Source organism: Myxocyprinus asiaticus, chromosome 32 (assembly GCF_019703515.2).
Source record: "Myxocyprinus asiaticus isolate MX2 ecotype Aquarium Trade chromosome 32, UBuf_Myxa_2, whole genome shotgun sequence".
Classification (NCBI taxonomy): domain Eukaryota; kingdom Metazoa; phylum Chordata; class Actinopteri; order Cypriniformes; family Catostomidae; genus Myxocyprinus; species Myxocyprinus asiaticus.
Genome location: NC_059375.1, coordinates 33427372 through 33442369, shown reverse-complemented (window position 1 = coordinate 33442369; position 14998 = coordinate 33427372). Strand labels below are relative to the sequence as shown.

Genomic DNA, 14998 nt, shown 5'->3' with positions numbered 1-14998 from the left:
TTTTTGCTATGTTTACATTAGTGGTAGACCGATATATCGGTTTTACCCATTAATCTGTGCTGATAGTTGCTTTTTGAAACTATAGGTTATCTGCAAAAATCGATGCGGAGAGTTTACAATAGTTTATTTTTTATTCCTCATTTTTTTATTCCTCAACAATAAAATAGGCTATAAAAAACATAATTTGTTAAATACTTGCATATGGAGCATTGTAACGGAGCCAAGTCACTATAATTATTTTAAATAAAATGCCCTGGTGTATTTCGGGCTTGTTTATAGTTAAAAGTCCCACGTTATGCACCAAATATTTTTTTTTAAATGTTCTGGTTATTATTGGAAATTTGGTTGCACAATAAACCGCTTTTGGGATTGTATATATTTTTCTACTCTTGTAGCCTCAATGTCTGTGGCCGATTAATCGGTTATCGATTCGCAGAATCCACTATCGGTCGACCTCTACTTTATACCTCTCATCCACACTGGAATGGCTTGGCACTGGAATGGTTTTCAACCAAAAATATATTACATGTGGATGTGGCCTCATTTATTAGTCTCTAAATGTTGTTCTGAACTATTAAGGACAACTTGAAATGGCAACCCAGTTTACGTCCTTAAATGGGATATTCAACAAGAAAAAGTTTAGTCCAGTAATTATTTGGATCGTGCAAAATGGGCATTAGGTACCAGAGTGGTATAGCCAGGAGGCTGGAAGGGAGGGGTTGAAAAGTAAGAGATTGGTGACATCATTCGAAAAGGAAAACCATGCCTCCATGACAGTGGAAAAAGTTATTACATTTTGATTTTCTTTTCTAATACTTTTCACCAATAAATTGCTCACAATAAGACCAGGAACATAGTTTAGGAAAGTAAATAGGGTCATTTTTTATTTCATGTTTACCTTAACGCTACAGCACCACATAGCGAATTAGCCTCTGGTGGCTGAGATCTATATGCTTTGCCCTCTTGGCACCCATAAAAACTCATCCCACCGAGAGGGATTATGCAATCTCGTGTGGTTTGTCATGTCAGGGGCTCTCGTAAATCTGCTCACTATAAAGATAAGATGGGATCCGCCTGCTAATTCACAGTCCGAATCATGCATTGTCTAAATAAAACAGTCAATAGTTTTGAAAGGATTTACATCACAGGCGTCAAGGCTGTCACCGTCGGACCTTTGTGAGGTCATCATCGAGGCATGCGAGAGGGGACTTTGCCTGCCTAATCAGAGGGTGGGGAAAATGTCCTGCTCCGCACAAAGAATGAGATATGAACAAAGACACACATCACCCTTCACCTGTGATTCACCCTAGAGACACTTGTTAAATGAAAACTGAACAGCATCACCCCGAGTGACGAAACCTCCATCACATTAATATATGACAGCTCTTTTGAGCAACATTAGGTACCATATGATATATTTGTATGGGAGTTTGAATGAATGTTGGTGCCCTGAATCACTCTCTCTGGGACCATTACGGATGTGCGAGTGTGTGTGTGTTGCTGTATGAGACTCACACACCGCTTCGTTGCTGTTAGCAGGCAAAGGGCCGCGCAGTCAGTCGTTTGCTTGAGAGCTTTGCTGCAGATGAGGGATTCCGAATGGATGACGACAGCAGCTTCTCGGAGGGCGAGGAAGAAGAGGATCCAGAGTTGGTGGGCAGTGCACTAACAGGTAAGAAATATACAAACACAAATATACAGCACACATAATGCTGTTTTGCAAACACCTTTTCATAACATTACATGCAACCACATGCATGTTAAAGGTACAATGGAGGATGACCTCTACTTTAATGTGTCTTTGTCACAAACAGCCCTGACCAACTGCACTCTCACCAAAGAAATACTGAGGGATGGACTGAAAGTGTTAATCTCAAAAGAGGACGAGTTACTGTATGCTGCCTGTGTACATACACTGGACCTGCCTGATATGTAAGCCACTAACCCTAAATTTTCAACAAAACAAAAACTATGGAAAGACAGACATATGATAGATAGATAGATAGATAGATAGATAGATAGATAGATAGATACTATCCGTTTTATAGGTTAAAATGAATTTCTTCCATCTTTCCTTCCCTTCAGCTATAGTGTTGTTGTTGATGGAGAGCGAGGGAACAGGCCCAGGATCTACTCTCTGGAGCAGCTGCTTCAAGAAGCGGTGAGACTCATTTAAAAAGCTTCTTCAGAGAGCTTGTTCCCCTACAGACTCCCTCCTTCAACCCATACAGGCCTCAGGCTGAACCAGCCTTCTAGGCCACCCTCACACAGACCCTCATAGGCTCTCATAGACCCCTGGTTCCACCCAGAGCTCCATCAGTTCAAGGTTGGATCCAGCCCAGCTTTCTGCCTCTCTCTGCTAAAGCAGTTAAGAGCATAGCATCTGGGTGATGTGTGTGTGTAAGTGTGCTCCAATAGGCAGTTACTTAGCCATGAAGCGTGTAAACTGCTTTGATTAGTGTGTGAAGGGCTTCGGTCCAACTTTAACTGTTGAGAGTGAAATTCAGATGTTCTCTATCTATTTGTGCCTTTTATTGCTAATTTTTTATCTCATTGAGCACAAATTCATCAGGAAAGAAACTTTTCAACATCTGGTTGTGATAAAGGGAGCGTCTGTGTGTGAGTCCATGTTTTCCTATGTGTGTGCAAATGGGTAATTGACATGAAATACTTCTGGGAAGTTGACATGTTATAGTACTAAAGCGATTTTAAAAAGCATTTTAAAGATATTTTGTAATTATGTAGGCACCTCATATCAGTTGAAAGACTACATTGGATATTCATACTTTTAAAAATTGAGTTGTCAAAACACAATTGTGAAGGCAAAAAGGTGATTAAAAATGGTGATCATCAGTCACTGCAACAAATATATACACTTTAACTCACACATTCATTTCAATATTTTAACCTAAAATATAGATTTAAAAAAAAAAAAAAAATAGCTAAAATGGACATGTTAGGGACTGTTCACAGAGGATGTGTTCTTGCTTTAAAAAAAACTGTAGAGTGTGAAATCCATGAGTTCTGTTAAAGGGATAGTTCACCCAAAAATGAAAATTCTCTCATAATTTACTCACCCTCATGCCATTCCAGATGTGTTTGACTTCCTTTCTTCTGCAGAAAAACAAATGAAGATTTTTAGAAGAATATTTCAGCTATGTAGGTCCATACAATGCAAGTGAATGGTGACCAGAACTCCAAAAAGAAGATAAAGGCAGCATAAAAATCCATCTCTTCTGAAGCACTCCATTTGGTTTTGCGTGAAAATATAACTCCGTTTTGACTGTACATGACAGCAGTCTCCTTGGCGATCATGATTTCAAGCTTGATTACACTTCCTATAGCGCCATCTAGCACTCTGCTCATGCGTCATGCCTAGATACTGCAGTGGCAAGATGTACAGTGAAAAAGGAATTACATTTTGGTCTGTTCTCACCCAAAACCAACTGGATCTCTTCTGAAGACATGGATTAAACCACTGGAGTCTGATGGATTACTTTTATGCTGACTTTATCTCCTTTTTGGAGCTTTTAGAATTCTGGTCACCATTCACTTGCATTGTATGGACCTACAGAGCTGAGATATTCTTCTGAAAATATTTTTTAGTGTTCATCAGAACAAAGGAAGTCATACACATCTTGGATGGCATGAGGGTGAATAAAAGATGAGTGAATTTTAATTTTTGGGTGAACTAACCCTTTAAATTTGTGCCTTTTATTGCTAATGTTTAAAACATTTTTAAAACTATTTTAAACACCATTTTGCAAATTGTTTTATAATCTTATGCATGCATTCTTTATGACCTCACATTAATTAAAAAAATACATGGAGTATTTGTACTTTAAAAAATGTATTTGTCACACTGCAGGACCATTCAAAATGAACTAATGAAGGAAAAAAGTGATTAAAAATGGTGATCAGTTACAGCACCTAAAGTATACGCTTTCACTTTATATATTAATTTAAATTTTAACCTTTTTAATGTTCTTGCATTAAAAAACTGTAGAGAGTGAAATCCATGAATTAAATTTGTGTCTTTTATTCCTAATGTTTAAAGACTTTTGTAAACTATTTTAATCAGCATTTTGCAAATTGTTTCATTTTCATACATTCATTTAATTTGAACCTAAAATATTAATTTTGATTTAAAAAAAGTTCATAGACATGTTAGAGGTGTTCTTACAAATAGAACATTGGGGCTGAAATGATGGCCCTGGTATTCATTACACATATATGTGATTTTCTATGGCTGAACCTGCATTCTGCTAATACAACCTGGTTGTTTTTTGGTAGTACTCGATGTTAGCTGCTTCTAATGTAGTCCAGCAGTTTTTTAGATTCCTGCATATACAGTTACAGGTTGTGACTGTGTAAGACTGTTCCTTATTAGTTCTGCACGCCCCCCGCCCCCCCAGGGTGACGTAGAGAAGAGCATGTTTTATCCTTTTTTTATTTATTTTGTCTTCTTATTTAGCAACATCTTTGGAGCTGAACTGCGGGTTACACTTACACGCATAGTTTATCTAAGCCAACGGGGAAAAAGGGAGCTGATTACACACTGTAAACCAACAGCTCTTTGTCGGCATGCATTTATTTGAATACATTACATGCGTTGCTTCTCTCATTCATCTCTCTGTTTCATGGGCTGTGAAAAAAAGTGTCTCGCTGCCTAGGGACCGCCTATCGCAAGCACTACCCACTGTCCCCAGTCTCCCTCAAAGACGCATTAATGAGCGTGCTCAGCACAACTCTTAAATTCAGTACTGTACACAAAACATCTGATGATATTTCTTCTTGATACAATCCTCAAGCAGCAACACAAAAAGCTCTTGATTGTTCACAAAATGCAAAACAATGGGCCCCTGCTTAGGAGGAGGTTGTCATTTGTGCCAGTGTTTGGATATGCTTGTGTCTAGTTTTGGGAGAGACAAAAATGGGAGGAGAGAGAGAGAGAGAGATATGCTCAGTGAAGGCTAGCATAGTAAGTGCTTTGACATCGAATATACACCACACTCCAACAACTAGGACTCACCATAAGCTCGCAGCATTGTCCCTGCTGGCAACCCTCGCACTCTTATCCATGTGATGTGTGTGTGTGTGTGTGTGTGTGTGTGTGTGTGTGTGTGTGAGTGTTTGGAACTAGTAAGGAATTAATGAGGTAGGAAAGCTCAGGTTTAGACACATAAACTTAACGACACACTCCCACACACACATATTTTCATACACAAACAGGTGTTTGTGTAATTTCTCCCATCTGATTCCACACCCACATTCTCATTCCGTGTTACTCACTCATAAAAAAAATCTCAGATATTTCTTCTGATCGTTTTCTCAGATAAACTAGGATTTAAAGCTGAATGCCATTTTTCCAATGTTAAAAATTATTTCTCATTTCCCAACTTAATATGCAGTCAGATAAAAGTATATGTGTGTGTGTGTGTGTGTGTGTGTGTGTATGTATATATATATATATATATATATATATATATATATATATATATATATATATATATACATACTGTGTGTGTGTGTGTGTATATATTTATACCATGGTCTGTTCTAATACTCGATTCTGATTGGCTGGGATGCATGCGGTTCAAACCGTTGAATGCACAGGTAGTTCCGGTCAGTTATTAATGTGCAGTTTGTAACCCTAGCAACATAACATTACAGAGCAAGCAGATTGAGCTAAATGCATCTTTCGCTGTCTGGCAAGGCAATGCAAGATGATTTAAACTGCAATGTGTTGTGTATGTTATGTGCTGAAGTGCCGCCTATAGCCACTAGAAGTCCCCCGTGCTCACACATCTCTGACTCAAACACTGAAGGAGAAGCGCTGTTGTTTACAAAACACAGGTGAACGCATTTTTGCTGTGAAGTGCTACTGTGCAGGGACAAATTGTGATTTCATTAATTCAGTCAGTCGTGATACCATACCGATGTCTCAGAGGTCCAAATCTGCAGGTTCCAGAGTGTGTTTTGTATGGGTTTCCCCTTATTATATACAGTAAGTGCTACTTTTACTATCACTGCCACATTTGTAACATTGGTTTTTCCACATTAATGTGAAAATGACTAATATATGAATAATAATTAAATAATTATTTGTCATTTTCACATTAATGTGAAAAAACCGACATTACAAATGTGGAAGTGACAGTAAAAGTTAATAGGGACCTGCAGTTAATAGGTCCTGATTTCCTTCTCTCACCCTCTGTACAAAACAAGCTGAATTCCATTATATTAGCTATGCTGATGAAAGTGGTTAGGAAATGTTTTCAATTGCTATAGCTCACTCTGCTTGCTCCGTAATGTTATGTTGCTAGGGTTACAAACAGTGCATTAATATTGAACGGTGATTAAAACTGACCGGAACTACCTGTGCTACCTATATATATGTGTGTGTGTGTGTGTGTGTGTGTGTGTGTGTGTGTGTGTGTGTGTGTATGACTGATTTCCTAAATATGCCCCCTATTTTCCATTGTTTTTATATTGTTTGGGGGAACAGTTAGTTTACAGAGCTACTTTTGGGGAAATCAACCTTTGAGTGGCATAATTTTAGTTGTCTACCCAGATTAAGCTGGGATAGGAAAAAGAATATTAACACTGAAAAACCGGCACACGTCCCCTGTAAAAAAAACAAAAAACAAAAACTGGCTCCCCGTTTGCTGCCTCTGTCAAAAGGGCCTTTACAGGAGACCCGTTTGAACTGGGCCTGAAAGAGCCCTTAGTGCATGTGCTGTGTAGTGGGAGGGGAGCTGGCAGCCTCACAATAAAGTCATCGATTTAGACCCCCCCCCACCCTCTTTTATTTAATTGTTCCAAAGCAGACGCCCCATTCACTAATGCTGATTTCCTGTCTTTTTATTCTGATTCAGTTTGAGAACTTGTCTAAGGGAACAAAATCTAAAAAACTGTGTCTCGTGAGACGAGGATGCCTGTGGTTGTTATAGCCTTAAAGGAAAGCCTCAAACATATCAACACTTTTGCAAAGTGATGATCTCTTTACATATTTTTTCGCATGTATCTTTTAACTGAACCAATTTGTTATTTGTGATAGGCTGCCTGTCTATGTGATGTGTAGGTTAATTTTTAAAGTCATCCATGTGTTTCAGGTTTTAGATGTACACCCGGAGACTGTGGAAACTCTGACAGCTGGAACAAGAGTGTGCGCCTACTGGAGTGAACGTTCACGCTGTCTGTATCCTGGATTTGTCCGCAGAGGTGAGATGTCTTTCTTACACACACTTATACACATAAAGTGCCCATCTAAGCACTTAAAACAACTTACATACAAATAATAATAATAATAAAATAAAAAAAGACTTAAAATGTGTTTTTCGTGCTTAATTACTCTCAATAAATTGAGGCTCTGATGGTCAACTTATTATTTTTAACAGGTTAAAGGAATATTCCAGGTTCAACACAAGTTAACCTCAATTGACAGCATTTGTGGCATAATGTTGATTACAAAAAAAATTTATTTTGAGAAAAAAAAAAAAAAAAAAAGAAAAGCAGTAGTCTGGGTTATCTGAGACACTAACAAACTAACAAACAAACCTTTTCTGTGTAAAGTTATATCCAATTTTACAAGTTTGTTGCCATGACGACATAACATGGTAAACCTAGTAATCCTGCAAAAACAATGTTTTGAGTAACTTTAAAGCTCAAATAATAAAAACGTTTTAACAGAAGAATTAATTTGTGCTTTTTTGAAATGTATTGGCCCCATTCACTTCCACTGTAAGTGCCTCATTATAACCTTGATTTTTTTTTTTTTCATTTTCTCCCCATTTTGGAATGCCCAATTCCCAATGCGCTCTAAGTCTTTGTGGTGGCGTAGTGACTCGCCTCAATCCGGGTGGTGGAGGATGAATCTCAGTTGCCTCCGTGTCTGAGACCGTCAATCCACGCATCTTATAAAGTGCCTTGTTGAGCACGTTACCACGGAGACATAGCGCGTGTGGAGGCTTCACGCTATTTTCCGTGGCATTCATGCACAACTCACCACGTGCCCCACCGAGAGCGAAAACCACATTATAGCGACCACGAGGAGGTCACCCCATGTGACTCTACCCTCCCTAGCAACCGGGCCAATTTGTTTTTTTTTTTGGTGGTAATCAACATTATGCCACAAATGCTGTCGATTGAGCTTAACTTGTATTTAACCTAGGACATTTCTTTTAAGACACAGGTCTGCTATAATAAAATAAAATAAAATAAAAAAGCTTAAACCAGTCTAACCTGGTTTGTTGGTCTTAGCTGTTTTAAAATGTTTCAGCTGGTCTCCCAGCCTGGCTAAGTTGGTCTACAAATGGTTTAGCTAGTGGACCAGCTGGTTTACTGGCCTGATCAACTTAAAAGTGACCAAACCCCTCTTAAAACAGCTATCCAGACCAGCCTGACAAGGTTGGGAGGCCAGACCAGCAGTAAAGTTTAGGCTGGTTTTAGGTTTTTCTTCCAACAGAGAATTAAATTGGCCCCAAAATAACTTTAGCATACCAAGGTTGAAATACCTTAGTTATATGCGTTTCATGTTTGTGTTTCACAGGAGGTCCAGGTGAGGAACAAAAGGAGGGCAGTGTCATGGTGGAGTTTGACGATGGAGACCGGGGATGGATTTCTCTCTCAAGCATTCGACTGCTTCCGCCAGGCTACCAAATTCATTGTACGTTTCTACAGAAAAACTCATTGAAGCTCTAATCTTTATAAAGAGTCTCATGCTTTGCAATGATAGACATTGTGCTCTGTTTCTGTGCTTGTCATGTGGCATGGTTGATGTATTACAGGTGCGGAGCCATCACCAGCCCACCTGGTCTCACCTCCCTGCCGCAGAAGGAAGAGCTCTACTCAAGAGAAGATAACTCAGCAGAACGATGTGTCCTTAGAGCGTTCCGCTAACATGGAGCCCAGAAAGAATGTTGTTAAAAGCAAGCCAGGTGCGAGACGACAGCTGCGTCATCCACATTCTCACAGTTTCCCAAATCCCTCTCACATTGATGTTGCACATCTTAAACTGAGGTGATACTGTTGAAAAGTCCATCTTAGACCAGCATGAATTTCCTATGCTGGTCTACGCTGGTTTATGATGGTTAATGCTGGTTTGATGCTGGTCTTAATGGTGGACCAGCATCCAAAACATATCATATATTGGAGTCCAGCAATGCTAGTCTTTTCAGCAAGAGCACCATGTAAGATTAAAATCTCTCATGATTTACATACATCCCTCAGGTGTTCCGTTTAACCTGCTGTGAATGAACACACATTGCGCCTCAAACAGACATTGAGAAATACCCATCAAAAAGAATCCAAAACATGTCTACATGTCTGTATTTAGTAATTTAGTCACTGAATCACAAGCTCTATCAGGGGAACCTGTTGGGTTCCTCAATGTTTTTGCTCTTAAGGATATACTTCACTACCTTTCCCACTTCCTGTTACTGGAACTGATGCACACACATTCACAAAAACAATTTATATAATGTTTGTCAAGAGCCACAGACATCTTACCAGATAGCCTTTAAAACGACGGAATAGTTAAGGACAAAGTAAAACATTAACTGAGATTAATTTAGTTAACATTTTCGCTTGTTATTTTTAATTACTTATAATGCGCAATTAACATATCAACATTGATGAGATCAGTGTTTAGAATTAGATCTATTTGACTAAACAAATGTTCACACTGGATGGGGGTAACTGGCGTCAAGGTTAAACGCAACTTAACTATAGAGTCTAACTGTCGCAGATCTGACTAAAACCTCAGAGCTACCAGTCCAACAACTCAGCAGAAACATAGCAGATGTTATCTGCAAGAGTACAACAACACAGGGCCGTCATATGTTCCACTGTCAGGCATATCTTTTTGTTTCTGTTTTCTCTAAGGGGCTGAAGGTAATTTCGTAGTAAGCAGAGCTTGGAAAATGCAAATGAGTTACGACATGATTAATTGGAGGGTTTTTCCTATGTCCCCATAGTAATATCTTTGTTTGTCTCCCTAACCAGGAAGGCCAAAATCAATCAATTCATCATCAAAGAACTGTATGTCTGAGAATGTAACAGGGACAGCTTCTCCTCTTCTTAGCTGGCCTGTTGCCGCCATGTCCAGAAGGAAACCTTCCATGGATTTCTTCCAATTTAATGGGTTATCTAAGAGAGCGCTGAGGGCAAAGGAGTCAGACATGTTCCCATTATTTAGCTCAACCATTGCCACCCCAGCCAAAGGCATCTTCAGCACTTCCTTTGAGGTAGATTCATTCAGCAGCATTGCAAATGGTTGCACCTCCTTTGGAAATCAGCAGTTGACGACAGGCCTGCCACTTGGTCATAAGGGCACCCCTAGTTTACGGGGTAGAAAGACAGCAGACAGGAAGGAATTTCTGGTCAAACTGGACCATGAAGGTGTAATGTCCCCGAAGACTAAGAATGGAAAAGCATTGTTACTCCTTGGAAGTCCAGAGGTGCAGAGTTCAAGAGGTGGGCGAATGGAGAAGGGCTTTGGAGCCAAAGGAATAGGAGAACTGACCTCAACGATGGGCTACTCCCAATCTGTTATTTTAGTCAAAGATGCCAAAAGGAACACCGGCCATCTTCTTAAAGGTTCATCAGACATGCGTAAGCACCCTCAGAGTCTGGGGCTTAGTGAATATGCAGATTATGGGCCTAACTGCCACAGCGACTGCCTAAGCTCCTATTCAGATATGGATGAAGATGAAGACGAGGAGGAAGATGTCAGAAGGGCAGCAATACGCACCACTGGACGCTTTCTGTCTCGTCTCTCGGTTTCATCGTCGTCCTCCGGTTCCTCAAGTGCATCTAGTTCAGGCTCGTTGTCCAGCTCCAGCATCTGCTCTTCTGACAATGACTCATCCTACAGTTCAGATGAAGAAGATGCATCACAGCTTCTCCTACAGGGTTGCCTGTCCACTCATCATACATTGCTTCAACAACAGCAACATTCTGAGCCCCATACTGCTGCTCCACATCACACTTTTGGATCCAAAACCATGAGTATCTCTAATTCAAAGGCTGCAGTCAATAGTAGTACTGGAAAACCTACAAGAAGAAAGGAGATTGCCAATAACTCTGCCTCTGTAATACAGTCCAAATCTTCCAAAGAATTTCCTAAGAAACAGAAGATACCATCTTCAGGTGGTCCACCCAAATCATCCTCATTCATGCCAGGACGGCAGCTGTGGAGGTGGTCTGGGAACCCAACTCAGGTAAGTTTCTTCTTTCTTTCTCCTGCCATTATTTTTCCAGTTTAATACCAAAAATGAGGTAGGATGGAGTCGCTTATACTGTTCTTTTTTTAATGTCTTCAGAGACGGGGTTTGAAAGGAAAAGCAAGGAAACTCTTCTACAAGGCCATTGTTCGGGGCAAAGATACAGTCCGAGTTGGTGACTGTGCAGTGTTCCTCTCTGCTGGTCGACCTCACCTGCCCTTCGTTGGCCGCATTGAGAGTCTATGGGAATCGTGGTCCAGCAACATGGTAGTCAAAGTAAAGTGGTTCTACCATCCCGAGGAGACCAAACTTGGCAAAAGGCACCGGGATGGGAAGGTAATCGCCACATTGCATAGCTTCTTAAAAAGTGGGCTGGTTCTTTTAGTTTTGATGAAGTTAGGTTGACTTTGATCAATCTAAACTTACTTCTATTCTTTTTTCTCAGCATGCCCTGTACCAAAGTTCCCATGAGGATGAAAATGATGTCCAGACCATCTCCCATAAGTGCCAGGTGGTGAGCCGAGCTGAATATGAGCATCTCAGCCGTATCAGGAAACCCAACAGCAACAGTCAGGATCTTTACTACCAGGCTGGAACTTACGACCCCACCAGTGGTCAGCTGGTGACAGCCGAGGGAGAGTCAATCATCTGCTAGTGTTTGGAAATGGCTGGATGCACTACTGAAATCATGATTTCTCTTTGGGAGATACAAGATATGGCTGACAATCAGGCCAAGATACAAAACTAGCATGATGCTGGAAATGAGCTAAACCCACGGCCATGGGTTTCTGCAGAAACTTTCATCTCTACTCTTCGTCATCTGAGTAAGGGTACATTATTAAATTAATTGTGGAAGAGAAAACTCGTGGTGATCGCTCTATGAAGGCTCCACATACATAGAATAATTTTTTTTCTATTCGTGAAAATGGTAAGCACTGGACTTGTTCAGAGTAGGATATTTAGAAGGCTAACATAGATCGGATGTGTTAAACACTGACTTTATTGTTGGATTTGCAGAGAGATCTTTTGGAAAGATCTTCACTGGTTATACACATCAAACTGATGTCACCGGGACTTTTGATATCCCAGCAGGACCAAATACACTGTTACTATGAGCTGTGGTATGATCTGTTTGTTTGTGTGTTTGCTTGAGAGGAGACGAGAATGAGGTGGTACTTCTTTGCTGTATGGAAATATATGAAAAACCATGTGCGTATGTAGAGATCAGCCACAACAAAACAAACAGGAATGGGCGTCAACCTGGAGATTAGAAGGTCTAATTTGTGTTCTTCTAAATTCAATGATGCTCTCACAGGTGTAAAGTCTAATGACCTCTTTTGACAATTCCAGGGATTATTTTTTATAATTTTATTTTCAAGTCTTTTTGACGCACAGATAACAAAAAGTCAATATATAAGTAATTCAGTTTATGACCTGATATTTGTGTGTAAACAAACAAAATACAAACATAAAGTAACAAACAAAAGGAATGATTTTTCCAGTTAAGCCATACACTTCTGTACCTCTTGCTTATCTTCTCATTCAGGTCTATAGTTGTACAATTGATTTATTTGATGTATGTAAATATATAAATATATAAATTAATATTAAAAACAACAAAATGTATATATAATATAAGAGAGAGCTCTGTTCCTCTAATGCTCTTAATTGTGTTATTTTTTTTTTTAAATGATAAAACTGTTCTGTTTGATTGGGAGGTTTGCTTTGGAGATAGGCTTGATTTAGGAGATCTTAGTTTCTGAATACCCTCTTCACTCTTATATAGGAGGAGGTTTGGGAGAGGTTCTACTTGCAGAGCAAACAGTAGAACCGACACCATGCAGTCCAGTCAGCAAATTGTGATAATGAGGAAACAGGCTGTCTGTGTCCACTTCATAATCCTTTGTCTTTCTTTTGCAGTTTGATATGGCTCGAAAGGATTCTTTTTTTCTATTGCATTTCATTGTCTCTTTGTGATCTAATCGGAAACAATTTGAACAAATAACACAAAAAGCACTCATTTGTGCTTAAAAAAAGAGGCTCTTGTACATAGTATTCCGTAGTATAAATCTGGCCTCCAAACATTCGAACCAAAGTGGAATTACTATACATTAAACTGCAATAAATATGTAGACTTATGAACTACAGTAGGGGCACTTGCAATGTTTTTTTTGTTTGTTTGTTTTTTTGACTGATGTACTTTAGATGACTGACAACAAATTGTGCAGATAGCTTTCAGGATGCTTTTGTGTTGCCTAAACACCTGAACGTTCTCAGAATGTTTCGGCAATGCTGTAGCAAAGTGTCTGCAAAGGATTTGTGTTTGCAAGGGGTGGAAATGAAAATGTAAACGTTGATAGACACTTCCAGCACTTGAAGCCTCCTGCGGTCCTGTATGTCATGTGATCATGAAGGACAATCATAACCTGTTAGAGAGGGCAGTTTAAAACAGATCAAATCTAAAGTATTGCCTCTTGTCACTTTTCTTCCTGTTTTGCCAAAAAAAAATTGTTCTGTTTCTTTTTCCATTGTCAACATTGTACTCTTATTTGTTCAATATGCAAGCCTGTACAGATTGTTCCGTGTTGGAATTGTGAAAAAAAAAAAAAAAAAAAAAATGAATATGCCTTTTAATCCTAAAGGATGACTTACTTTTATAATGACATTGTTGCTGTTACTCTGCAGAAGCTAAAGCTTTAAGAAATATGATGTGAAAATTAATGTAGTCACTTTCTGGGTCTATAAAAAAAAAATTAGAAAAAGAACATTTTTATTTTTGTAAACAAACACTGGATACAACGCTTGATATGGTGACACTGGCACCACCAGCGTCCCAGGAAGTTGGCCAAGCCTCAAAGGAAATAGAATCATTGTGTAACCTGAATTTGAGACCCACTTGGAACTTGATTTTTACGGTGGATTTTCTTTTTAACCTTGTGGAGAATATAACTTTTAAGATATTTCCACTGTTAAAACATGTTATTTATCTTAATTTTATTGCATTCGTGTTGCATTTCATTAAAAAACAAAAATTAATTATCATGTCTCAGTGCATTTTGTTGTAGTTTCATTGATATATGTATATTGATTTCCATTGATTTCCTTTTATTTATTTATACTTTAGTACAGTTAGTTCCAGATCTGAGTGTCTTTCAATTCTCTCCTCCCTTGCAACAAACATATTTTAATAGTTTGTACTTGTGTATCTTTCAAGGGAGTTTCTCCATGCCTTTCTCACCTTTAGCTTGCTCACAGGGTGTTGTAAGGCAATATTTTCTATAAAACCTCTTTGGGAAAAAAAATAAAAATTGCAAGAGTTCTGTACAGATGGTGCTGAATTTAAATGAAAATGTTTCTCCTCGGGGGCCTGGGTAGCTCAGCGAGTAAAGACGCTGACTACCACCCCTGGAGTTGTGAGTTTGAATCCAGGGCATGCTAAGTGACTCCAGCCAGGTCTCCTTAGCAACCAAATTGGCCCGGTTGCTAGGGAGGGTAGAGTTGCATGGGGTAACCTCCTTGTGGTCGCTATAATGTGGTTCTCACTCTCGGTGGGGCACGTGGTGAGTTGTGCGTGGATGCCACAGAGAATAGTGTGAAGCCTCCACACGCGCTATGTCTCCACGGTAACGTGCTCAACAAGCCACATGTTAAGATGCGCGGATTGACGGTCTCAGATGCGGAGGCAATTGAGATTCGTCCTCCACCACCCAGATTGAGGCGATTCACTACGCCTCAAAGGAATTGGGCATTCCAAATTGGAGAGAAAAAGTTGA

The 14998-nt window shown here is 39.4% G+C and overlaps 1 protein-coding gene across 3 annotated transcripts in view; it reads left to right on the top strand.

Annotated features, from left to right (window-relative positions):
- The window catches only part of bahcc1b (BAH domain and coiled-coil containing 1b), a 133629-nt gene extending 119368 nt beyond the window's left edge, over positions 1–14261 (top strand). For all 3 annotated transcript variants that reach the window (XM_051667021.1, XM_051667020.1, XM_051667022.1), the window contains 9 exons: positions 1537–1672; positions 1815–1932; positions 2086–2161; positions 7116–7224; positions 8552–8668; positions 8790–8939; positions 10006–11222; positions 11325–11561; positions 11671–14261. In XM_051667021.1, coding sequence (XP_051522981.1) covers positions 1537–1672; positions 1815–1932; positions 2086–2161; positions 7116–7224; positions 8552–8668; positions 8790–8939; positions 10006–11222; positions 11325–11561; positions 11671–11880 — 2370 coding nt within the window. In that variant the 3' untranslated portion in view covers positions 11881–14261. The remainder of the gene's footprint in view (positions 1–1536; positions 1673–1814; positions 1933–2085; positions 2162–7115; positions 7225–8551; positions 8669–8789; positions 8940–10005; positions 11223–11324; positions 11562–11670) is intronic.
- Positions 14262–14998: the final 737 nt, after the last annotated feature.